The following is a 24233-nucleotide window of genomic DNA, read 5'->3' on the forward strand; positions in this document are numbered from 1 at the left end:
AACGCTCCCAAGATGTCACGTTTATTGCAGCTGAGCAGAGACAGGCTGTGCGGACCTTCCTCAACCCCGTCCAACCCCCAGCCCCTCCCCAAGCCCCCGCTGCAACTACGCCGGCAGGTCCGCAGAGTGTTGCTTGACAGCGCGTGGTGGTGCCCGGAGCCTTAAGACACCGCCAGTCTCTGGCGCCTTCAGTCATGGTAGGGGACTCCAGAGGGCACGCCCGCCTCTTGAAGCCCTAAGTCCGGCTTGGAGGCAGCGGAACTTCCAGAGAGGTCAGAGGTAGAGCGAGGACACTGTCGGAGGCGGTGGCGCTGGTCTGGATTGCGGGAAGCCAAGAAAAAAAGAGTCAGAGGCCCCCTTCCCCCAGGTCACTCGCCCCGCCCACCCATGCCCAGGGCTCCTCCTACCTGGAGGGTACCACTAGGGGCGGGATTCCAGCCCCTGGGCCGGGCAGGTCACCCGATGGGCACCGGCCCTGGGGGTCGGCAGGCAGTGGCTTCCTTGGGGGTGGGGGCTTGGCTGGCCCCTGAGACTGAGGGAGAGAAGGCAGGAGGCCGGCTTAGGTGGGGGGGTGTCATGTTGCCCACCCCCAACGCACTGGTGCTGGGGAACACCAGCTTGGGGGCAGCACCAGCGGTCACCCTTGTCTGCAAACAAACCTGTCACCATTAAAAGCACCACCGGGATATGTGCCCTCATGCACTGAGGGGGCATCTCGCCACGGCCACCACCGTCATGGCTACCAGCACCACAGCCCTAGGTGGGGGGAGAGGCCGTGCCCTTCTCTCCCTCCACCGTTACCTTTGGGCTTCTCACCACCGGGTCAGCGGGCAGAGGGCGGGTAGGGGGATTGGGTCGGTCAGCCAGCTCAGCCTGAACAGAGAGAGGGGCAGTGGCTGTGAGAGCATAACCAGGGGCTGTGGACATGCACAGAGATTCTGCAGAGGGGTTCAAGTCAACATGCAAAGTCAGCCAGGGGGCAGGAGAGAATGAGGGCAAGCGCAGAGGGCTTGGAGGCATGCCAGCTGATGTCTCAGGGGAGGAAGGTGTAGGTCAACCGCAGAGTCCCTGGCCGACTGCAGTCCCGCCATTGACCACCAGAGGGTGGTAGAAACCAAGGCAGGAGGCTCACCCTTTGCTGCTTCTGGGGCTCAGAGTGTCTGAAGGCTGAGGGGCACCCGGATCACCTAATGAAGAGCACCACTGGCAGGGAGCAGGGATGAGAACTGCAGTTGGGTACCAAGCCTCCCACCTGCCTTGGCTCAGGGCGGGCCCTGGCCCAGATTTACCTGGAGTCTCTTGGACACAGGGTCAGGTGGCAGCGGCCTTGAAGGGGGGGCTGGGAAGCTGAGAGCACTAGCCTGCTGAGAGGGCAGGAGGGGCAGATAGGCACAGAGGGGGAAGAGGAAGCAGAGAGACAGAGTGGGCAGGGAAGGGTCAGTGCCCAGGGAGGGCCGGCAGGGGCCCAGGGCAGTGGGTGCTGTGCATGCAGTTATGCAGGTGCATGCAGGTGGGGAGCGAGTGGGGAGGAGGTGTGCACACACTCCCATCATCCAAGCAGAGGGCTCAGGGTGGGGATGCTCACCAGCCCTTCTAACATGGTGACCTGGGCCTACGGAAGGCCATTCTGAGCACCACTGCCCTTATGCCCTCCTGGGGTCACTGCTGGGGGCATGGATAGACCCACCTCTCAAAGCCACCTCTTGGCCAGCGGACGGAGCCCAGCAGCTCCTGCTCCAGCTGGCTGCCCTCCCCACTCTTCTGGACTCAGCTTCCCTGCCTGTAGCCAGGGGAGGGGAGGGCAGGGCTGGCCCTGACTCCTTCGACTGACTCTTGGGCAGTGCTAACCTTTCTCTGAGTCTGGAGCCTTTAATGCGCACCCCCCAGGGCCCAAGCTGGATGCCCGGCCAAGGTGGAGTCCCCTTCCTCTGGCATCCGGGACTCACCTTAGTGCCTCGTGCCAGCAGGGCCCTCTGCGGAGGTCCTGGCCGTTCAGGGGGACCAGATTGGGCTGCCCTATGCATGAGGAAAGGCAAGAAGGGAGAGGGCCCAGCCTCAGACCCTGTTTTCTACCTTATGCCATCCTTGAGTGGGGTTAACCCTTTGCAGGCACTTATGTGTGGTTTATGTAAAATTGTGGTAGGGCCGGGGTGGGGGGCAGTATTTATTAGCTTGAGGGAAGACCCTACTTATCCAGCACAGGGGCTCCTGGGGAGAAATGGCCCTAGCAATCCAGCCACCCCACAGGGGCACAGCTGTGAGGTAAAAAGCTGTGGGCACATATAGGGAAGGGAGGTGTGGGGTATGGCAGTCAGCAACTTTAAGGTCCAAGGGGCCTGGGGCTCAGAACCAGGTGGCAGGGGCTGCAGAGGTGAGGCAGCCTTCAGCACTGTCCCCAGTTGAAGGAAGTGGTAGCAGGGAGGTGATGCTCATACCTGTACTGGCAGGTGGGTCCCTTGAGCTGGCAGAGTCGCTGGTGCAGGCGGGCACGGTACCAGTAGCTGGCGCCAAGCATCACCAGGACCAATAAGACCAGGAGGCTGAGGAGCAGCCCTGTGGTCAGGGAGCTGGTTGCTGTGGGCGGAAGTCAGGTTTAAGGGAGGACAGGGCTAAGAACTCTAGATCCATGAAGGCGCAGGGGGCAGGGAGTGAAGTCAAGTGATCAGGGAGAGTGAAGGGTTCAAGGGGCACAGACTCAGGGAACCAGCAGCAAAGGGGGGTCAGAAAGAGAGGGCCGAGGGGGCAAGATAAAGCATGAGACACTTTGCCCTCCCAGCTGCCCCTGTCCCCCACCCCCATGCTACCTTTGAGCTGAGTGGTGCAGTCAGGGGGTGCCCAGCCCTCCTCACAGTAGCAGTGCCTGTTGCTGTCACAGACCTAGGAGGTACAAGGCGAGCAATGAGGAGCTCTGCACTCTGGAACTATTTCCTTGTCTCTAGCTTTTCAAGATCTCAGATTTCTACAGCTGGGGGTTGTGCTGGGTATGTGTGTAGAGAGAGCCCGGAGGGAGGGTCTTTATCCATACCAGAGCAAATTAGATCAAACTAACACTTACTGAGCTCCTTCTGTGTGCTGGGCACTGTGGTACATGCTTTTTTTCTTTGTGTTTGTTTTGTTTTGTTTTATTTTATTTTATTTTAGACAGCAAGTAAGATGGAGTCTCACTCTGTTGCCCAGGCTGGAGTGCAGTGGTGCAATTATGGCTCACTGCAGCCCCAAACTCCTGGGCTCAAGCAGTCCTCCTGCCTTAGCCTCCCAAGTAGCTGGGAGCATAGGTGTGCACCAGCAGGCCTGAATAATTTTTAAATTTTTCCTTGATAGAGATGGGGTCTCACTATGTTGACCAGGCTGGTTTTGAACTCCTGGCCTCAAGTAATCCTCCTGCCTTGGCCTCCCAAAGTACTGTGATTTGGCTGGGTGCAGTGGCTCACCCCTATAATCCCAGCACTTTGGGAGGCTGAGGCGGGAGGATCACTTGAGGTCAGAAGTTCAAGACTAGCCTGGCCAACATGGTGAAACCCATCTCTACTGAAAATACAAAAATTAGCTGGGCATGGTGGCGGGTCCCTGTAATCCCAGTGAGTAGGGAGGCTGAGACATGAGTAATGTTTGAGCCTGCGAGGCAGAGGTTGCAGTGAGCCGAGATCACGCCAGCGCACTCCAGCCTAGGCAACAGAGCGAGACTCTGTCTCAAAACAAAACAAACAAACAAACAAAAAAACTGTGATTATAGGCATGAGCCATTGTGCCCAGCCTGTGCTAGATGCTTTCATACTCATCTCATGTACCCTGGATGGGGATACTATTATTATAGCCATTTGATAGGTGGGGAAACTGAGCTCAGCAAAGTTAGTAACCTGCCCGAGGTCACACAACTAGGAAGTAGTAGAGCAAGGATTAAAACCCAGATATGTCTATTTCCAAAGCCCAGTATCCTTTTCCTCTCTAGAGGCTCTCTGCTCCCCTTCCACTTCCCCCATCCCAGCTCACCCCATGTCCATGGCATTTGCTTCGACATTCCTGTGCCCCCAGGAGATCCACACGCTGGCATCGATGGTCTATACACACCTGACCCAGGGAGAGAAGAGCCTGGATCAGATTCCCACAAAGCTTTAATGGGACTAGGAGGCCAATAAGGTTGAGGCCACACCCTGCGTTTACAGATGGGGAAACCAAGGCATAGTGAGTTGATAGGACTTTGCTCCATCTGAAGTAAGAAACTGACTTCCCTTGGAGTCCCTGCCTTTGATATTGGTGAATGGTGAAGTCTGGGCTCTGTTCATTGTAGTCCAAATGTCCCTTCTCACACCTGGTCTTGCCCACCCAGGCTGCTCACCAGGCCAGGGCCACAGGCTGTGCCAGGCAGAGTCAGGAGGGGCTGGGCCACATCACTGCCCAGGTCCAGGTGCACCCAGCTGCAGTTCAGCTCAGTCCCATTCACATCTATTGTCTCCCAGAGTAGATCCCGGATGGAGCCCAGCAGAGGCTGGATCCTACCTGTCTGGCACTGGAGCTGCCCACAAATGGCATCTCTGTGGGGAGGGGGAAGGGCGCACAGAGTTAGTAGGAGCAGGGCCAAGGCTCTCAGAAACCCAAAGGAGGAGCCAGGTTTCCTCACTTACCTAGGGGTGCAGGACACATAACTGCCACTGGGGTTGCGCCCACAGCTCCCAAAAGCATTTCCCCGAGTATTAGCTGTCTGGAGGCAAAGTGGCGCAGCGGGCTGGGCTCCAGGTCCCCAAAGTGACTGGCACTGCTGGGCATAGGAGGCACAACGCCCGTGCATGCACACAGCTTGCCCGCCAGCGCAGGGCTCGCCATCCCCTAGGCTGACATCAGGGGGACACTGGGAGCTGTCTCCTGGGCAGAATTCAGGCAAGTCACAATCCCCTCTGGTAGGACGACACTGCCAGCCAGACGGGCGCAGCTGTGGAGGGTGGATGAGCATCAGTGTGGGCACTGAGCAAATCCAGCTGGGGGTCAGAATGACCCTTTCCACCTTGGCCCCGGCAGGTGAGCTCCGGGTGGCCAGTCTAGTCTCTACCCACCTGGCAATTTTGACAACAGGGTCCGTCAGATGCACACTGTGCACCTGGCCTCAGCTGGCAGGTCGAGGAATCACAGCAGGGATCGACGCAGTCCTGTGGGCAGGAGCACGGGGGCCGGGCATCAGAGCAGGTGGGGCCTGTGAGCCTCCCTCCAATCTCTCCTCCTCCCACAGGCCAAGACCAGAAGCTACACAGCAAGCAAGGGCCAGAGCCCAACAACCCATGTGCTGTCCCCACAGACAGGGCAAGTAGGAGAGGGGTGGAAAGTCCCTTCAGAACCCAAGAGCTCAGGAGGCTGGGAGAGGGCTAATGAGCCAGGGTGAGGGCACAGAAGTGAGTGGGGCGAGGCTTTGGGAAAGGGGCTCACATCCGGGAAGCCACAGTCACACTGCTCGCCCGGCTCCACAAACATATTTCCACAGAAAGCAGCCATAGGGGGTAGGCTAGGCAGCCGTTCAAAGAGGCAGCTGCCCATTCCATCCAGGAGGGCTTTCTCCAGGGCCCGTCGGCTACAGTTGCTGAAGTTCAGGCCTGGTAGGAAGCTGGGGAGGGTGGCAAGGAAGGTTGGGGCTGGGGGCCTCTCCCTGCCCCCTGCCCCACACCCTCTCTCCATCCTGCAGCTACTTACTCTGTGGAGGCCTCCATGATGCAGGTCTTGGCTGGGGCTGGACCTGGACAGGGGCAGCTATTCCCAGGCAAATCATGGTCCAGGCCCAGGCTGTGGCCCAACTCATGGGCTATGGAGGAGGCGACTCCCAGGATGCTGGTGGAGTGGTCCTGTCATTGGGGAGGGGTACTGCAGGTCCAGTCCCAGCCTGCCTCCACCACAATGCCCAGACCACCCTCTCTGCTCCTGTTCCCTCCACGTCTGACCTCACGGGCACTCAGCAGGCACTGCTTCCCTCCTGAATTGCTTCTAAAGTAGGAGAACCCAGGCCTGGATGGGTTCTAGCTCAGCTCTGTCCCCTTCCCTCACTGGAGGGAGATCACCTCTGTTCTTTGGGCCTTAGCTGCCTCCTACCCTCCTCTAAGAAATGGGAAGACTGCACAGGGGATGACTGTGTACACTGTGACTAGCTGGCCACAAGCGAGGGCTCCCTGATAGCAAAGGCCACATCACACACCTCCACCCTCTATACCCGTAGCTTTGGGGTTGGGCAACTTTATAGGGGGTTTCAGTGAATAAATGCCACCACACTTGGGAGGAACTGAATTGGGAATGAGGAGGAGACCTGGAAATAACTCACCATGTTCACACCTCCTGAGAAGTCAGGAGAACAGATGGAGTTCTGAATGGCCATGCCCACCGTAGGCCCAGAGAATGAAGTACCACTGTGGGACAGAGAGGCTAAAGTTCAGGGCCAGAAGCCACGGTGGTCAGAGCTTCAGGGGCTGAGGTAGGGTGCTGAAGGGGTGTGAATTTGGCCAGGACAGGACTGGCCTCTCTGGCTGAGTCTGGGGCCCTTACGTCACCAGCTGGGCACTGTCATGGGGCAATCGAGGCAGCAAATGTGCCCTGCGCCAGTGGAGGAAGTTTTCGAGGGTGACAGCTGGGTTTGGGCTGATCTCCACCAGGTCACGCTGGGTCCAGGCCTCCAGGCCCACTAGTGCCACTCGTACATTCAGGGGCTGGAAGAACTGAAAGACAGCTGGGGCTCAGAAGAGGGGTTGTCATGGTCAGGGGCCTGGGGTGGGGGTTGCCCTGTCCAGCACTCACTGTGTCCAGCAAAAGGGCCACTTCCAGTGTGCGGTTTAGCAGGTGCTGGAAGTCCCGGTATTTCTGGGCCTGTAGGCCAAGAGAGGTGACATGAAAGGCGGCAGGGCAGTGCAGGGGGAGGAGGATGTGCAGGGGCCGGCAGGCTCACCTCCGAGTGATCAGCCACAATCACCAACTCCACAGTCTTGGTCTCTGTTACCACATCCCGCCTCTACTATGGACAAGAAGAATTATCAGGCAAACCTGCCGCTCGCAGCCAGCAGCTGTGCTGGGCTGACCAAGAGGCAGCCACTCCTACTCTGTGGGTCAAATAGGAGGGTGAGGAGCCCATTTTACAGATGAGCCACTGAAGGCCAGAGGGCCCAGGAACTTGCCAAGGAGGACCAGGAAGTAGATAATGAAGGTTGGAGTAGACCCCTGCTTTTCTGGCTCCAAACTCAGTGTTTTTTTTCAAATTTTTAAAAAACAGTAATTTAGCTGGGTGCGGTGGCTCACGCCTGTAATCCCAGCACTTTGGGAGGACAAGGCAGGTGGATCACGAGGTCAGGAGATCGAGACCATCCTGGATAACACGGTGAAACCCTGTCTGTACTAAAAAATACAAAACATTAGCCGGGTGTAGTGGCGGGCGCCTGTAGTCCCAGCTACTCGGGAGGCTGAGGCAAGAGAATGGCATGAACCTGGGAGGCGGAGCTTGCAGTGAGCCGAGATCGCGCCACTGCACTCCAGCCTGGGAGACACAGCGAGACTCTGTCTCAAAAAATAATAATAATAATAATAATTTTTAAAAATCCCAATAACAACTCTTGTCACTTACCATAGGCCTGGCATAGTTTTAAGCACTTTACATCTATATGGACTTATTTAATCTTCCCAGCAACTCTATGCAGCAAGTAGTTTTATTATCTTCATTTTACAAATTAGGAAATTGGGTTTATATTGCTTCATCATTGGTAACTATGTATTATCTATAACCAAGTGAGAGCTCTCTGCAAATGGGATCATAAGACAGATGAAGAGTTTGAGCCAAATACAACTAATAAATGGATAGGCCATTTATTAGTTGTAGGGCCTCGGGCAAACCACCTAATCTGTCTCAGCTAGATTTTATTTTATTTTATTTTATTTTATTTTATTTTATTTTTATTTTATTTTTTGAGACGAAGTCTCACTCTGTCACCCAGGCTGGTGTATAGTGGCTCGATCTCGGCCCACTGAAACCTCTGCCTCCTGGGCTCAAGCGATTCTTCCACTTCGGCCTCCTGAGTGGCTGGAACTACGGGTGCATGCCACCATGCCCGGATACTTTTTGTAAGGTTTCGTCATTTTAAAATAGAGCTATCGATAGCACCTACCTCCTAGGTATGGGAGGAGTACACGAGCTAATGTTCACAAAGTGCCCAGCATGTGGAAAGTGCTCCATTCGCAGGAGCTGTTGTTACTGTGAACACATAGCTCTAAGTGTCTGGGGATCAGCCCTCAAGACAACCAAAGCCCACCCCCCTGCCATTCATCCTCACCCGGCGAATGTGACGCTGTCCCAGGGGGTGCTCTGGTGGAGTCTGAGTGTGTACAGATTCCCACCAGCTCAGGGCACAGGTGTGGCCTGGCAGGTGGAGATCTTGGATTCGCGAAATAATGGGAGGACCCTGAAGGTCCCCAGGCCCCTGCTCCAGGGTATAGCTTCTCTCTGGGGTCAGGACCACCAAGCCTCTAAGAAAAAAGAAAGAAAGAGAACATTTCAGCTCCATGCCTGGGTCTCCTTACTTTCTCTGTCATCAAATCCGCCCAGTATACCTGAGCCCAGAGCAGGTGCAGACGGACACCCAGGAGCCTGCATATCCCCGCACTCTTCCCTGGTAGCAGCAGTTCTCCTGCAGCACGGGAACAACATTAGTGCTGTCTCAGAGAGCACACCAGGACTGGAACCGAGGAGCCTAGCTTGATGGTAAAAATATGCAGTGTCCTCTCACCTTCCAGTCACCCCCTTCCTCTTTCCCCTAAGCCAAAAATGGCACAAGAGGGCCTGACTCACCAGAGTGTGTCCCTCACTGACCACCCGAGTGCCATCGGGCTGGTACCACACCAGGGTTGGGCGGCCTGGGACCAACTCCCTGTGGAGTGAAGAAAAAGAAGGCAGTGCTAAAGCCACTTCCCAGGTCGTGCATTGACAAGCAGAGGCTTGAAGGTGGTGGTGGGGCTGGGGACCAGGCAACCCCCGCAGCCAACTTTTCCACTCGTGACCCCGGGGCAGCAAAGTATACTGGTTGGGCCACTGACTCTGTTAGTTTATTTGAATTCCAATCTGGTTTTCACCACATACTAGCTGTGTGACCTGGGGCAAGTTATTTAATCTCTCTGTGCCTTGACTTCCTCATGTATAAAATGAGGACAATAATACATGATAGTATATCCCTTATAGGGCTGTTATGAGGATTAAATGAGCACAAGCACTTAGTACCTGGCACATAATAAATGCTATACAAGTTGTTGGCCATGTGGTCACTGTTATTGCCACCATCACTATTACCTATTCTGTAGCAGCTCCAGGATATGACTGTCACCGTCCAGCTCCAACTTGATCCTCAGGGGCTCAGGCAGACTGGTCTGTGGGCACCAGAGGGCAGGTCACCTCCCTAGACCTGCCCACAACTCCCAGCCTCTCTAAGCAGAAAACCTCAGGCCCACAGAAGAGCACCAGCAATTAGATCACTGGTGGGGGGATCCCAGGGGAGGGGCCAGGAAACCCTGCCTGGCCTGGAGCATTGTTCTGGGGGGTTGTGTGCGGAGGTCAAGGAAGGTATCTGAGCCGCCCCTTCTCGGCTTCCTGCCCAGAGAGGAAGCACCGTGTAGGACCCAGCACAAGCCCCAGCCCTTCCTCTGACTCAGCTTTAGAATGGGGTGGGGGGGGGGGGTGGTTTGGTAAGGTCCTGACTCTTTCCAAATCCCCCCACTGAGAAAACCGACAACATGAGATGAAGAAAGCAAGTTTGGCTTCACAATTTCCCCAGTGGAGATGGATGGGTTGGGTGGGGCTGAGGCAGACAGATGTGTGTGCAGAGGGAGAGGGAGATAAGTGAAGCCAGGTGCTGGGGTGTGGTGGGAGACGCAGCTGGGCCTGGGATAGACCCACTACAGTGAGCTCTACCCACCAGCTCCTCAGCCAAGCTTTGGCTTTGAGACACCTGACTATACCGGGGCATGTGTGGATTCGTTTATTTATTAGAGGGGAGTGAGAGCTCACCTGAAGCACCTTTTTGAGGCTAATTGGGAGATCGTCCTGAAGGACCTGGGGCTCCAAGGGCTCCCTCGGGGCCTTCTCTGACTCTGCCTGCTGCTCCTCAGTGCCACCTGCAGGTCCCAGGACACCCCAAGACAGTACTGAGGGAATCGACAGCAGGGCTGGGGGTGAAAGGTGCCCTCAGATCCACCAGCTCCCAGCCAGCCCATCAAGGCCCTTAGGTACCTAAGGGGCTTCCACATTGCATGCTACGACTTAAAGAAGAATACTGGAAGGAGAGGGTGTCTCTCTAATTTATGGCTTTCCACCCACCAACCCATTCACAAGTCCCCAAGAAAGACTTTCGGCTTGCGCAGCCTGTGGCCCTCCTTGTCCCCCTTCCGGCCAATCCCAGGTTCTCACAGGGACCCTCCCCTGTTCCCACTCCCTCCCAATCACTCTCCCCCCCACTTCAGGAACGCCCCCTCTCGAGACTGAGCTAAGCCTTGTGGCCGGGTGCCCGCTCACCCTCCCCTTCGCTCACATCGGAGATGCCAGGAACGCCCATTTCTGGGTGAGCAGTGCAAACACCCCCACCTCCCTAAACACCCTCATGCCCAGTCAGGCACACCCGCTGCCTACAGCCTCTGCTTCCTCCTCGAGCACCCCCCACCCCCCCAACACACAATGACCCTCTCTCCTCCGGACACTCCACCCGCGCCTGCCCTCTCGGTCCCGGCCCAAGACAGCAGCGGGAAGTGAAAGTTCCAAGGAGGAGTTGGTGTCCCAGCCTCTTTCCTGGCCAATTCTCCCTTCTCCTGGCTCATCTCGGGCCCCTCCCGCTCGGCCAGGCACTGGTGGCAACAGCACCAGGGTGAGGAGTGCCTGGCGGCCCCAGGCCTGGAATAGAGGCTAGAGAGAATCCTCTTCACTAAACCCTACAAGCCATGCCCGCTCAGCGCCCTGGCACCGGGTGGAACGGTTAGCTAGGCCCCAGAGCAGCGAAGATGCCAGTCCTGGGGAGTAGCGACCCTCTCATCACGATCTTGAAGTGGCGCTGGACAGGCCCCTCGCTACCTGGTACCTGAGCCTGAAAGTGTCCGCAGGGACCGCGCAGAGGATGACCAGGCAGGAGGCAGGGGGCGCCGGCATCCCCCCTCCTTCTCTCTTCACCCCATCGCCAAGTCACCGGGCCCTAGGCCCAGGACAGCGGACCAGGGCGGGCCGCGCTCTGGCTGTGCTCTCCCAGGGTCTCCGTCCGGCCCCATTACCCTAATGCCTTCCGACTTTCCTGCACCTCCCTCCCAGTCCGCCCCCCGACCCACTCCAGGCGGAGGACTCACCTGTATTTGGGAGCGGCCAGGAAGGCAGAGGGCTGCCCGCGCCCAGGAGCCCCAGGGCCCAGAGCAGCGCCAGCCGCATGGCAGCGGCGCTCCGGGCCGGGCGAGGGCAGCAAGTGCGGAACAGCGCGCGGAGGAGCGGCCGGCGGCCAGGTCGCCTCGGAGAACCCAGCAGCGCCGCGCAGCCACCAGGCCCCGCCCCAGCCCGCCCCCTCCCACGCGGCCCCAAGCCAAGCTCCGCCCCCGGCAAAGCCCGCCCCGCTGCGCGCCGGGTGCCTCGGGAGCGGGGACACCGCCCACTACGCCCGCGCTGCTCAGCGCTACCGCTTCCCCGCAACTGTGCGGGGTGGGAGCCGGTGCCCGGTCCGACCGGCTTGGGCGGCGCGCCTTCACCCGGCGCCAGGTCCGGACCCCTCCCTAGTAGCTTCGCGGCCTCCCTGCCTCCTGTGCGCGGCCTGGCTCGGAGAGGTCGGGTGGGCAGGCTTTCCCGACTGCAGGCGAGGCAGTGCGCGGCTCACCCCAGTCCCCGACCCACGTGAAGCGTACAGAGGGCATTTTATTAACCGGGAAGGACGGTGCGGAAGAGCCAGCAGGACGCCTCTTCACCCCGCGTAGGCAGTGTCGTCGTTGCTGTCACTAAAGGCGGAGGAAGAGAGCTCTTCGCGGGGCGTGCAGACCGGGCACCGCTGCCGCATGTCGTCCCAGCACGACCAGCAGTACACGGCCTCGCAGTCCAGCGTCCGGCACACGTAGGACTCGGGCGTCTCGGGTGCCTGGCACACCACGCAGCGCCGGCGCAGCCAGCGGCGCAGGAGCGGGCAGCCGCGGTGCAGGATATCCGCCAGCGGGTGGCGCTGTTGGGAGGTGGGCGTTAGCGCCAGCCCGGGAGCGAGGCGGGAAAGAAGGGGAACTGGACAGCGTTTCCTGTCTGAAGTCGCCAGGCCTGACAATTCCCGCGTGTTGGAGGAGGCTGGGTTGGACAAAGGAAACCCCTGGAGGGCGAGGGTGCCTCCCTCCCCAACTCTGTGATGGAGAATGGGAGGATGCACCCTCCAGGCTCTCTCCAAGCGGATATCAGCCACAGCTCTCATTTGCACTTTCCTGCAAATCATCTTATTTGGTTCTCACAGTGAGGCTAAGAAGTGAGCAGGCCAGATCGACTATCACTGTTGCTATCCCCACTTTACAGTTGAGAAAGGTGAAGTGACTCTCAAAGTCACACAGATAATAAACAATCCAACTTGGCTGGACCCCAGGGGCCCTGATTCCAAACCACAAACCTAGTTCACTATGCTCCCTGCCATCCCTCACGACATGTCTCTACACAGTTGTCAGGGATTTTTCACAGGCCACCTTACCCAGGAAGCAGCCACTCTTTGCCCAAGAAACTCCAGAGGCCCTGCTGCCTGCCAGACAGGCAGAACTCTTGGGCTTGGCCTTCAGAGCCTTCCGTCACCTGGTCCCTTTCTAGCCTCTTTCCCACTTTAGCCCTCCCTGAGAGCTGTCTCTTCTGAGCCAGTTTCTCCTGAAACTAGCCCTGGCACTTCGCATTCCCTGTGGACTGAGTCTTTGCACATTCTGCTTGGAATGACTGTCCGGCACATTTCCATCTGTGCGTTCACATTCAGTTTGCTTCACGACCCTGTCAAGGAATCCCAGCATGTTCTTTTTTGTTTTTTGTTTTTCATTTTTTCACAACACATTCATTTGGCCCCTATTGTGTGTCATGGGGGCTGGGGGTATCCAGGCACTAGGGAAAAAGCTAAGCAAACACAGTCTCACTTTTATGAACTTTGTTAGGACTGATTAAATAAGAATGGCTGCCACTAATTGTTTATAATGTCAGGTCCTGTACTAAGATACTGTACGTAAATTATTTCAATTCTAAATTAGCCGGGGGTGGTAGTGTGTGCCTGTAATCCCAGCTACTCGGGAAGCTGAGGCACGAGAATCGCTTGAACTGGGGAGGTGGAGGTTGCAGTGAGCCAAGATCACGCCACTGCACTCTAGCCTGGGCGACAGCGTGAGACTTAGTCTCAAAAAAAAAAAAAAAAAAAATTCAATTCAATTGTCATGTAAGGCAGGTAGTGTTATTATCATCTCCTTTTTTTCAGGTGAGAAAACTGATGCTTGGAGATGTGATCACTGCCCAGGGTCACCCAATGATAACATGCATGCATATGGAACTTGCTGCATGCTAGCACCATGTAAGTACAACTCATTTAATCCTTAAAACAACCAGATGGAGTAGTTAACCCCATTTTATGGAAGGCAAAAGCCCAGGCACAGCAGTTAAGTCATGTGCTCAAGGTCACACCGTTGTCATAGTAATGAGGGAAGGAGCCGGGATACACACTTAGGCCCTCTGGCACCGGAGTCCCACACCTGACCACCACTCTAGGCTGATCTCCAGTGAGCAGGCCTTACAGATCTCTCCAGTCTTGCCATTCTTCAGAGGGAGAAACTGAGGCTCAGTGAAGACCTTGGCCAAGGTGACACAACTTAATGAGGGAGTATGGACTGGAGTCTGCTTCCTCAGATTCCATGTGCCTTACCATGTGCCCCTGCATGAGGCCTTCCTGACTCCCAGCCCACCTGCCTCCTCCTGTCCCCTGAACTGCACTGAGCTTCTGGTCTGCTGCCCTCTGGTAGAACCTTTGGTTTTGCCTTGGGCCTCCTGTTTCTGTGCGGCCCTCTTGCTTTTCTATGAGCAGACTGTATTAAATCTCATTCTCCTTTTCTGACTGCTTCCTAATGGTCCACTGAGTGTCTTAGGCTGGGCTGAATCCTGGGATTCAGAAACGGGCACAGCCCTGACCTTAGGAGCTGGATGGCTGGGGCCCTCAGCATGTGTTTCATCAGATCTCACCGGGCTTGGCCGGGCTTGGTGGCTCACGCCTGTAATCCTAGGACTTTGGAAGGCTGAGGTGGGCAGATCACCTGAGGTCAGGAGTTTGAGACCAGCCTGGCCAACATGGTGAAACCCTGTCTCTACTAAAAATACAAAAAAATAGCTGGGCGTGATGGTGTGCGCCTGTAATCCTGGCTACTTGTGGAGTCGGGGGCTGAGATAGGAGAATCGCTTGAACCTGGGAGGCAGAGGTTGCAGTGAGCCGAGATTGTGCCACTGCACTCCAGCCTGGGCGACACAGTGAGATTCCATCTCAAAAAATAAAAAGAACTTACCAGGCTTGAGTAGGCCTGCGACCATTGGTGGGTGCTGGGTGGACTGAAGGGAGCTGCCCCTTGCCCTGCTGTACTTAGACCCAGCCAGGAGCTGGCAGCAGCACTCACGCCTGGACTTACCGGAGCCTTCTGCTGTTGCGCCCGCCTCAGGATAGCGGCCCTCCTGAGTTTGGTGAAGGCTGCTCTTTTCTTCAATAGGTCATTGTAGAGGAACAGGATCCGCTTCTTCTCTCGCTGGGGGCAGGAAGGGGGTCAATGATAGAGAAAGGCATCCCCCAAAGATGGAGTTGGTAGGGAGCTAGGTGGTGTGTGTGTGTGTGTGTGTGTGTGTGTGTGTGTGTGTGTGTGCAGGTGTGTAGGGGTGGAGAGGTCTGGGGAGGGGCAAACCTTGGGGAAGTAGAAGGCTGCGATGACCCTCCGGAGTCGGTAGCCAAAAGCCTGTAACAGGCAGAGACACACTAACAGGCCAATCGGTACTGCAGCTCTCCAGTAGGCCCTGGCATCCAGGCCCACAGGCTGGGGCAGGCAGGCTAGGGGAGGGGCAGGCCAGGGGTCTGGTCAGGACCAGCCAAGGGGCAGGGCAGCCCTGGGTTGGACTTCCCATCCCAGTGGGAGGTGCAGTCCTCTGATTCCCCTCCTCTCCTCCTGCCTGCCCCTCACTGCAGAACTGCTCTGTCAGTACTGTAGCCGCTGGGCCCAACGTGGCACAGATCTTGCAGATTTCTATCTTGACTGAATGTCCTGTTGGACAGTGCTGCTCTGGAGGGCTGGGGCCCTCTAGCCACAAGACCCTGGCCTCCAGACTCCTCTGACCGAAGCTTGTCATGCTCCCCTTTTTCAAGCCTGCCCAGATGTGTTCCCTGCTCCGATTTCCCCAGCTCAAGTGCTCCAACCCCCATCTCTCCACACCCAAGGCCCAGGCCCCCAACTCTTTACCTTGGAGTCTTTTGACCCTTGCCCCACCGCCCTCGATTCCTCTGATCCAAACTTTCAGCATCACTCACGCATGTTGTTTGATTCCATCACTGTCTCTGAGGAGGTGTTCAGGGCCCCAATGGTTTTTCGAAGAAGCCGGGCTAGCATGGAGTCTCCCCCAACCTTCACCTCCAGTTTATGACTGCCTGCGGCCAGGAGGACAGGTAGGGAAGTCAGGGCAGGTGGAGAAATCAGGAATGTGTTAAGGGGGTGGATGTCAGGGAGGGTTCAAGACACAGAAATGCTTCTCAGCTGCCTGAGTCTTTCTGTCCCTTCCTGAATCCTAACCCCTCCCTGCTCCCAGTTGTAAGTGTAAAGGGGTAAAGAGCCCCCCTCCCCTGCTGTGAGAGCTGTCAGGTTGCAGGGCTGTCATTTGACCTTGAGGAGGACAGGGAGGGGCTGAATCACAGAAAGGGGAAAAGAACAGGCAGAAGGATGGCTGGCACGGTGGCGCACACCTGTAATCCCAGCACTTTGGGTGGCCGAGGCAGGTGGATCACTTGAGGTCAGGAGTTCGAGACCAGCCTGACCAACATGGTGAAACTCCGTCTCTACTAAAAATAGAAAAATTAGCTGGCCGTGGTGGCTCACACCTGTAATCTCAGCTACTCAAGAGGCTGAGGCAGGAGAACTGCTTGAACCTGGGAGGTGGAGGTTGCAGTGAGCTGAGATTGCGCCAATGCACTCCTCCAGCCTGGGTGACAGAGCGAGACTCTTTGTCTCAAAAAAAAAAAAAAAAAAAAAAGAGGCAGAAGGACGAGGCACAGTTGGAAGAACTAGGGTGGGGTGGCTGTGCAGGCATTGGAGTTCTCCAGAAGGTGTCTCTTGGGCCTGGAATGTGTCTGGGGGATGGGCTTACTGCGGAACGAGTACTGCAGGAAGGAGTGGTGGCGGATGGTGTCGAAGATGGAGTAGAGAGCCCAGTCCAAGCCGCACAGCACCACCAGCAGCAGCAGAATGGGCAGTGTCTCCAGGAGCTCCCTCACCTGGCCAAGGAGCAGGAGGGGCAGAGCTGGGCAGTGCCATCTGCCTGGGCACGGAGCACTTTCTGGTGCCTTTTACCCTCCACCCTCACCTTGAGGCCTGTCTTTGCACCCAGGAGTCCGCTCCCCATGCCGTCCTCACCACATTGCTCATTTCTGAGGCCTGGATGGTGGGCTTGCAAGGGAAGATGACGGTTTTCTCCTCAGCTTTGCGGAGTGGCAGCAGAGTCCGTTTGCCCTGGAAAACAAATGTCCACACAGTTAGGAAGCCCAAGGGCTCTCTGCCCTTTCCTCTCTGCCTTCCTGGAGCATGAACCCACACAGGGCACACAGCAGCAAGGCATCCCCAGGCAGTGCCGTGCCCACTCACCAGCTTCTTCCTGCGGTCATCGATCTGGCAGAAGTAGGTACTGATGTAGATGTTGTCAAAACGAATGTCATGGTTATAGCTGTCCATGTAGGAGAAAGACCTGTGGGTGGATGGGCAGGGATGTCTCCATCTCTTCCAGGTTCTCCTCATCTATCCCCAAACATGGGCTTCCTTGAGGCACAGTCATTCAACCAACCAGCCAGCATTCATTGAGCACCATCTATGTCCTGGGCACTGCTAGGGGATGGTGATAACAGGGAGAAGACTCTGTCCCTGCCTTCCAATTGTGTAGAGGAAGACATCCCCCTACATGATGGGTGAGACATAGCAGAAGTGAGTAGGGGATGAGGTGGGGGCTCAGAGGAGGGCATGGTCAGCCTGTCTGGGAGGGAGTTGCATGTGTGCATCTGAGGTAGGGACAGGCATGCATCTTGCAGGTTGAATATCGAGCAGAGTCACAGAGAGGGGGAAACTCCTTGAGGTTTCAGGAATCACCTAATCCACTGTGACTCACAAATTCCTGCCTCTTGGCTTTGCCTGCAGCATATTTCCTGGAAGTGTGCTGGGGCAAAACTCATCCCAGACCACCATCTCCGTCCTCCCCAATACACCCTGGCCCTCCCTGGCTACCCTTGAGCACGGTGCACGTGTGCATGGGTGCATGCCTGCATATATAGCTATCCCCCATGTATTTCCCAAAGCCCTACATAATGCTTCAGTTTGCTAAGGAAAAAATGTTAATTACTGCAAATGTGTTTAAAACTGTAAAAGTACATTAAACAAACTCTGTAAAGTGTGAAACATTAGTTTCAATGCTATTGCTTCTGGGGCCCTGTAAAAATCCACATCTTTGCCTTTAAAACTACTGTAAGTGCAAAGACATACTGTGAGTGCCCTCTTGTGGAGAGGCTCACAGAGGTGGTGCCTGGGCTTCCTGAGCCAGGGCCTGCCCTCCTGCCAGCTGTCCTTTCAGTGCATGACCTCACCCAGCTTGAAAGCCTGGAAGTAGCTTTTGACTCTGAGCCTCCTTCCTTCCCTTCACAAGCTGGCTCTGAGCCTCGCTGCACCTTTCCCCTTCCCCCTCCATCTCAAGCCATCTTCCTGCCATGCTCTACCCGGGCCAGGCTCCCTAACCTCCAACCCAGCCTGGCCTCCCTCCCTCCCTCCAGACTTCCTGAGGCCATCTTGCCACCACCGCCAGTTCCAGGTCTTCCTGCAGGGCTTTCCAGACTGTTCTGGTCATGCCCACTTCAGTCCTCCAGGCCAGCCTCTGCCCTCTGCATCCCACGGATACCAGGAGCCTTACCCAAGGGACACCCTTCTTTCCTTGACCACCGTTCCGCATCTGCGGCCATTTGAGCCCAGTTATTGCCCTTCCAAGGGGCACCTTCCCAGCTCCCATACACGTCTCAAAAGCCAATCCACAGAATGGCCCTTGAACTATCTCTGTCTTGTGGGTGTCTCGTGATCCCAACTAGATCATTACCTTTTTTTTTTTTTTTTTTTTGAGACAAGCTCTCACTCTGACACCAGGCTGGAATGCAGAATGCAGTGGCACAATCACAGCTCACTGCAGCCTCGACCTCCCAGTGGTTCTCCTGCCTCAGCCTCCCAAGTAGCTGGGACTACAGGCATGTGCCCCACACCTGGCTAATTTTGTTCATTTTTTGTAGAGACGAGGTCTCACTGTGTTATCCAGGCTGGTCTCAAACACCTCAACTCAAGCCATCCTCCCATCTTGGCTTCCCAAAATGTTGGGATTACAGCAGTGAGCCGCCATGCCTGGCGATCGTGAGCTTATTGAGGGCAGGAATGAGCTCCTTCATCTTTGTCTTCCCATGGGGCCCTAGATACACACATACCCACTCACTTGCAGTCACTCTAGGCCCCCCACATAGGGGCAGACAGAGCAACAGCCCTGTGGCAGCCTTCACCCAAGCCCTGCCCATCTCGGGTGTTTGGGAGTGGAGATGGGAAATAGAGGGTCCAGAGACCAGCAGGGGAGCTAGAGCAGAGCAAGGCCTGGGGCAGCCCAGCTGGACACTGGGCTGGGTGGGGTTGAGGACTTTGTTCTAAATGGAGGGAAAGTCGCTGCCAACGCAGCAGGCAGGAGAAAATGAAAGCAAAATGGAAAGATAAAAATGGCACAAAGTCAGAGCCAAGGGGAATATGAAGGGCAAGAAAAAATCAAAAGTCAAAGCTAAATGTAAAAAAAAAAATCAGTATTGGGACAAAGGCTGGAAGGAGGTGGATGAATGAAGACGGTTGGCCTTTTAAGGCAGTGGGAACATGGGTAATGTTCTTCTGACAAAATGTCCACTTTTCCTTTAACTTTGTGTAAACAAAGACAAAGGTAAATAATATTCAGATTCAGAGGTGAGGATAGGTGCTAGGGTTCCATCCTTACACCTCCCTCAGGGCAGGGCTCCAGTCCGGGGCAGAGGAGGGGCTGCTGGGGTGGGGACCATGGCTCACGCGTGCAGGACCAGCAGGAAAGTGCAGGAGAGCAGCACGTGCAGCAGCCCCAGGGCCCACTCCAGCCGGGCCTCCTGGCGGTACACGTAGTCCCGCACCTCGGTGCTCACGCGCTCCCAGCTCGTGTTGAGCCCCAGCACCCCAGCCTGCTTCTCTTCCTGGTGGAGGGCACATGAGCAAACTCAGCCTGCGGCCACCTCGTCAGACCCAGGTCCCGCCTCTTCATGACATCTGTCCCCCAGTACCCCACTTGTGTCCCCGGGGCCCTCCCAGGACCTCCAGGAGTTGTCACTTCCTTCTGCTCACCACCCTCCTGGACACAGTCTTGCTCCCCTGCACCTACATCAGCTGACATCATTTCATATCTGGCTGATAGCTCCCACCCCAGGCCAAGTCTGCACAAACCACAGGCTTGGCACTGTCCCTTCCTCACCACCTTTCCCCTCCCCTGCCCATCTCAGGTGTTCGGGGGTGGAGATGGGAAACAGAGGGCCCCCTCAATACCAGCGACATTCCCCCTCCTTGTCCCCCTCCCTCACCCCTGGTCACCTCTTTCCTGTGCCCTCTCACTTGTCCTTCCTCTAGCTCTATTCCCTCATGCCCTCCTCCCACTCCCTATCTACCCCCCACCAACCCTCGCCCTGGCCTTCTACCTTGAAGTCAATATTGGCTGAAAATTCCCCGTCCAGGCCACGAATAGACTGGTTGAGGGAGTCGTAGGTCTGCCCAAAGTTGCCTTCCACTGGGATGCGATTGCGGCACCAAACCTCCATCACTGGTGGACAGTGGGCGGGGTCAGGGGCCTCCCCGGGACTGTCCTCCAGGTGCAGGCCTGGCCTGGCTGTCCTCCTGTAGTCCTCCTCATCCTGCTTTTCTGTCTCTCTGCCCATGGCTTGCTACCACACCAATGCTGAGTCTTCCCCTCTCTGCTCTCTTTGGATCCTGCCCTCCAGGAACCAGACCTGAGTTCCCTCATTTTTGTCAATCTATCCTCAACCATAACAAACATCAGTAAGGAGAGCCAGCGTTTACAGAGCAGCTCCTCTGTGTGCCAGCTTTGCCACTGCCTTCACATACGTTAGCCCCATAAATCCTTAAAAGCCCTTAATGTGGCTGGGTGCGATGGCTCACACCTGTAATCCCAGCACTTTGGGAGGCTGAGGTGGGTGGATCACCTGAGGTTAAGAGTTCAAGACCAGCTTGGTCAACGTGGTGAAACCCCGTCTCTACTAAATATACAAAAATTAGCTGGGCATGGTGGCGGCCACCTGTAATCCCAGCTACTCGGGAGGCTGAGGCAGGAGAATCGCTTGAACCCAGGAGGCAGAGGTTGTGGTGAGCCGAGATCGTGCCACTGCACTCCAGTCTGGGTGACAAGAGTGAAACACCCCGTCTCAAAAAAAAAAAAAAATTAATGCAAGAACTACTGTTATTCTGCCCATGCGCATCTTTCAGATGAAAAGCCACAGCTCAGAGCTTTGCTGTAACTCACCCTGCGTCACAGAGCTATTCAGCAGATGGACTGGGCTCTAAGGATGCTGTGGCCTCAGGGCCAAAACCCTCCTCATCTGTTGCTTTCCTGCCTGTCACCTACCAGTGGGTCCCAAGGACTCAGCTCCCTACCCCTGATGCTCCCCACCCCTTTGCAACTGTGCAGACCCTTGGCAATGCCACAGAAGAACTTGAACTTCATAGGCAGGCAGAGCAGGTGGGTGAGGAGTGGGACCCAGATGTGCTTCATGCACTGTTCATGCTTGCGGTCAAACCAACGACGGCAGCTGAGTATGGCCTGGTTCACCACATCTGTAGGAAGGAGCAAGGGTGTCTGAAGTTCCCACATCTTGATCCACAACGCTGGCCCCACATCTCACCCCACCCTCCACTCCCCAGGGATACCCCTCACAGGAGCAACGCAGCTTGGTCTTCAGCTCATACATCTTCTGTGTCGACAGGTGGAGTCTGGAGGCTGCGGCTTGGCGGGCCTCCCTGCCCTGGGCTGTCTCCCCTGAGTCCATGGCATCCTCAGGCGTGTAGCCCGTCTCACTATTCACCTGGGCATCCAGGTCCTCAAAAGTGGCGGAGATGTTCCGAGTCTCTGCTCTCAGCAATTCTTTGCTACTCTGGGATTGGAGGTGGAGGGAGGAAAGGGTGAGGGCTGGGGCTTTAGAGCTTCTGCTGCCTGAGGGCCTGTCCTCCCCCAGTAGCCAAGCTTTGGGTTCTCACCCCAGGCCGGCAGGGAGCCTAGGCCCTGAGACAGCCTCTCACCTCAAATTCCCGGCTGTCCATTGCCCTTGGGAGCCCCCCCACCAGCTGCCTTGTCTGATGCCACTTGTCCTGGCTCTGCGTACCTCCCAGACTCTCAGCTCTTCCTCAGTCCTCCCATCCCAGACCCTTCCTGGTCAGTGGTTCCCCAGGTCCTTAGACCTTACCCTTCACCACTAGTCTCTGAGATCATTATGCCATCTGAATGCCCCCAACTTCCAAACCCCTCAGCCCCCATGTCCCCAACTCTCCAGCTCTCCAATTCTCCCAAACCCCCAGTCTCCAGCCTTCCAATACCCAATTCTTGAATCCTCCTGTCTTCGAAACTTCTGAGCTACTCAAGGCCAAAGCCCCCAAATTTCCTAGATATTCTAGTTCAGCTGTCCAGAGTACTGACCACTCAGGTATTAGGAAATGTGTATAGAGCATGTCCCAATGACTCAGGGGCTCTCCTGGCATTTAACGTCCCAGGACCAGGGCACGTTCTGCAATGTTTGGGAATAGTTCTGCAAAAAATGCCAGTAGTATCCCCACTGGGAAACTGTAAATCCAGGGTGACAACTCCCAGCTCAAGTTAACTTGGCCCCAGGGAGAGGGACCCCCCAGGCTCTGCCTGTGCAGATTCCTGACCAGCAGGTCCTTGAACACGGCCCGTAAGGGGGCTGTGGAGACGCGCCAAGCTGCACGGGTGTTGTTGATCTGCAGCTCCACGGTGCAGCCCAGCGATGCGATCACGTTGTTGAGATTGTGCCGCAGATTGGCTACTGGCCCTGGAGAAAGAGGCCCTGGTTGGTCACCTCCCTGTATAACCAGCACTTTCTCAAACCCACTCAGCTTCCCTCTGCAAATAGTGCCCATCGCCTAGAACTATACAGTGATGGGGCCGAGAAGCCTATGAAAGGTCAACTTGTTCAACCCTTGATTTTTTTCACTGTTTTTTTTTTTTTTTTTTTTTTTTTGAGACGGAGTCTCCCTCTGTTGCCCAGGCTGGAGTGCAGTGGCTCGATCTCTACTCATTGCAACCTCCGCCTCCCGGGCTCAAGCGATTCTCCTGCCTTAGCCTCCTGAGCAGCTGGGATTACAGGCACACGCCACCATGTCTGGCTAATTTTTTGGTATTTTTAGTAGAGACGGGGTTTCAGCATGTTGGTCAGGCTGGTGTCGAACTCCTGACTTTGTGATCCGCCTGCCTCGGCCTCCCACAGTTCTGGGATTACAGGTGAGCCACCTGGCCTTTTTTTTTTTTTTTTTGAGATGGAGTCTTGCTCTGTCACCCAGGCTGGAGTGCAATGGCGCAATCTCGGCTCACTGCAGGCTCCGCCTCCCAGGTTCAAGTGATTCTCCTGTCTCAGCCTCCCGAATAGCTGGGACTATAGGTGTGCACCACCATGCCTGGCTAATTTTTGCATTTTTAGTAGAGATGGGGTTTCACCATGGCTGGTCTTGAACTCCTGAGCTCAGGTGATCCACCCACCTCAGCCTCCCAAAGTGCAGGGATTACAGGCATGAACCACCGTGCCTGGCCAATGTTTTCACTCTTATAAACTGAGGAGGCCCAGATATGGGGAGGAGCTCCCTCAGGGACATACAGTGAGTTAGAGCAGCTGGGATGACACTCCTGTCTTTTCTCCTTCACCCGGCCTGGCTCCCATTGGATGACCCACCCAGGGTCACTGCTTCAGTGTAACTCACTGGCCCCCACATACTCACCCACATAGATGGCAGCCAAGGCGTATCCCAGGACAAAGAGCCTGCCTTCCTTGCCCAGCATCTTGGGTACTAGTAGGAGGCTGGCACAGCGGATGTGAGGGGAGGTCCCCCAGCCCATGGCCCCCAAGCCTGTCAGGAGAGCCCAGGAGGTGGTGAGCTGAAGTGAGGAAGCTGCCTCCCTTCCTCACGTTTACCAGAGCACCCACCTGCAACACCCCATTCTGGAACCACCACCATCCTGCCCTTATCCCCATTTACACTGACTCTGATAGACCTGCTGGGCCACTCATTCATTCATTCAGCAGCCACTCACAGAGTTTAGCTATGTGCCAGTCTCTGGAAGGGCATAGAAGGATGGCTAGAACTTAAAAAACCACAAATGATTGTCTTGTGTGTGTTTGTGTTAGGGAAGGAAGCCAAGGTTTTCCGGGCTACAGTGACACTGACCCTAGGTGCTGAGGGAGCAGAGAGAGCAAGAGAAAATATCTGGAAACAGGTGCTCATGCTCAGAATGGTCAGAAGAGAGATCAGAGCCCACCTCAGTACTCCCAGTACTCAGACACCTACAGCACTCGCAGTCCCTGCCTCTAATTTTAGCCCTTAGTCATGTACCGCCTGGTATGTTTTAGCAGTTTCACATGTGTCTCCCTGTGGTCTCTGCAAGGAGACAGTGAACTTCTGGAAGCTCATAATCCAGAGAAAGAGACAGATGAGTAAACAAATGACTACAACACGATGTGCTAAGTGCACAAGGGAGGTGCTTATAGAGCGCTGTGGGAGCCAAGGAGGGAGTACGTATTTCTTCAGGGAGGGGTGGGGCTGAGAAGGCTGGACAAAGAGAGGATGTGTCAGCTGGGCCTGGAAGGTGAGTAAGTGTTGTTAGGAGGTGCAGATGGCATTCCAGGCCAAAGGAACAGTATAAGCTGGTTGGGGGAGCTAGAAGATTC

General features: G+C 55.9%; 2 protein-coding genes and 1 long non-coding RNA gene across 24 annotated transcripts in view; 1 reads left to right on the forward strand and 2 right to left on the reverse strand.

Moving 5' to 3' along the window:
* ADAM15 (ADAM metallopeptidase domain 15) lies at nucleotides 1-11568 on the reverse strand. 18 transcript variants are annotated; one of them, XM_019023428.3, is made up of 23 exons: nucleotides 11329-11568; nucleotides 10010-10116; nucleotides 9296-9372; nucleotides 8801-8879; nucleotides 8563-8639; nucleotides 8286-8478; nucleotides 6914-6976; nucleotides 6766-6834; nucleotides 6517-6686; nucleotides 6296-6380; nucleotides 5677-5825; nucleotides 5416-5590; nucleotides 5049-5141; nucleotides 4623-4927; nucleotides 4337-4532; nucleotides 3991-4068; nucleotides 2805-2877; nucleotides 2436-2574; nucleotides 1947-2016; nucleotides 1290-1361; nucleotides 802-873; nucleotides 408-532; nucleotides 1-316 (listed from the first exon to the last, which is right to left on the reverse strand). In XM_019023428.3, exons 1-23 carry the CDS (start codon nucleotides 11405-11407, stop codon nucleotides 274-276), a joined length of 2589 nt encoding a protein of 862 aa, XP_018878973.1. In that variant the 5' UTR covers nucleotides 11408-11568; the 3' UTR covers nucleotides 1-273. The 18 variants fall into 18 exon arrangements, with proteins under 18 accessions (XP_018878973.1, XP_004026898.1, XP_018878964.1 ...); XM_004026849.4 differs by having other exon boundaries at nucleotides 1290-1364; XM_019023419.4 differs by having other exon boundaries at nucleotides 10010-10167; nucleotides 11329-11530.
* LOC109026269 (uncharacterized) lies at nucleotides 11565-17640 on the forward strand. Of its 3 annotated transcripts, none has more exons than XR_002005234.4 (4): nucleotides 11565-12189; nucleotides 13440-13532; nucleotides 16586-16872; nucleotides 16979-17640. It is a non-coding gene; the product is annotated as an uncharacterized lncRNA (long non-coding RNA). The 3 variants fall into 3 exon arrangements; XR_010129465.1 differs by having other exon boundaries at nucleotides 11586-12189; nucleotides 16677-16872; XR_008671204.2 differs by having other exon boundaries at nucleotides 11624-12523.
* DCST1 (DC-STAMP domain containing 1) overlaps nucleotides 11864-24233 on the reverse strand; it is a 17116-nt gene continuing 4746 nt past the window's right edge. For all 3 annotated transcript variants that reach the window (XM_004026857.4, XM_055360925.2, XM_055360918.2), the window contains 13 exons: nucleotides 23287-23415; nucleotides 22207-22346; nucleotides 21218-21434; nucleotides 20974-21117; nucleotides 19968-20089; nucleotides 19315-19472; nucleotides 16840-16939; nucleotides 16612-16707; nucleotides 16346-16472; nucleotides 15516-15632; nucleotides 14899-15041; nucleotides 14632-14745; nucleotides 11864-12179 (listed from right to left, as the gene is read on the reverse strand). In XM_004026857.4, the coding sequence (XP_004026906.3) occupies nucleotides 11928-12179; nucleotides 14632-14745; nucleotides 14899-15041; nucleotides 15516-15632; nucleotides 16346-16472; nucleotides 16612-16707; nucleotides 16840-16939; nucleotides 19315-19472; nucleotides 19968-20089; nucleotides 20974-21117; nucleotides 21218-21434; nucleotides 22207-22346; nucleotides 23287-23415 (1859 nt within the window). In that variant the 3' untranslated portion in view covers nucleotides 11864-11927. The remainder of the gene's footprint in view (nucleotides 12180-14631; nucleotides 14746-14898; nucleotides 15042-15515; nucleotides 15633-16345; nucleotides 16473-16611; nucleotides 16708-16839; nucleotides 16940-19314; nucleotides 19473-19967; nucleotides 20090-20973; nucleotides 21118-21217; nucleotides 21435-22206; nucleotides 22347-23286; nucleotides 23416-24233) is intronic.

The sequence above is a fragment of the Gorilla gorilla genome, chromosome 1, assembly GCF_029281585.2.
Source record: "Gorilla gorilla gorilla isolate KB3781 chromosome 1, NHGRI_mGorGor1-v2.1_pri, whole genome shotgun sequence".
In the NCBI taxonomy this organism is placed as follows: domain Eukaryota; kingdom Metazoa; phylum Chordata; class Mammalia; order Primates; family Hominidae; genus Gorilla; species Gorilla gorilla.

Excerpts from the sequence above, each read along its gene's own strand:
- ADAM15 (XM_019023413.3), bottom strand. The coding sequence starts at position 11,407 with ATGCGGCTGGCGCTGCTCTGGGCCCTGGGGCTCCTGGGCGCGGGCAGC. Across the intron at positions 5,826-6,295 it reads TCTCAGGAGGTGTGAACATG|GACCACTCCACCAGCATCCT; the intron begins GTGAGTTATTTC and ends CCCCAATGACAG. Across the intron at positions 5,591-5,676 it reads ATCATGGAGGCCTCCACAGA|CTTCCTACCAGGCCTGAACT; the intron begins GTAAGTAGCTGC and ends CACCCTCCCCAG.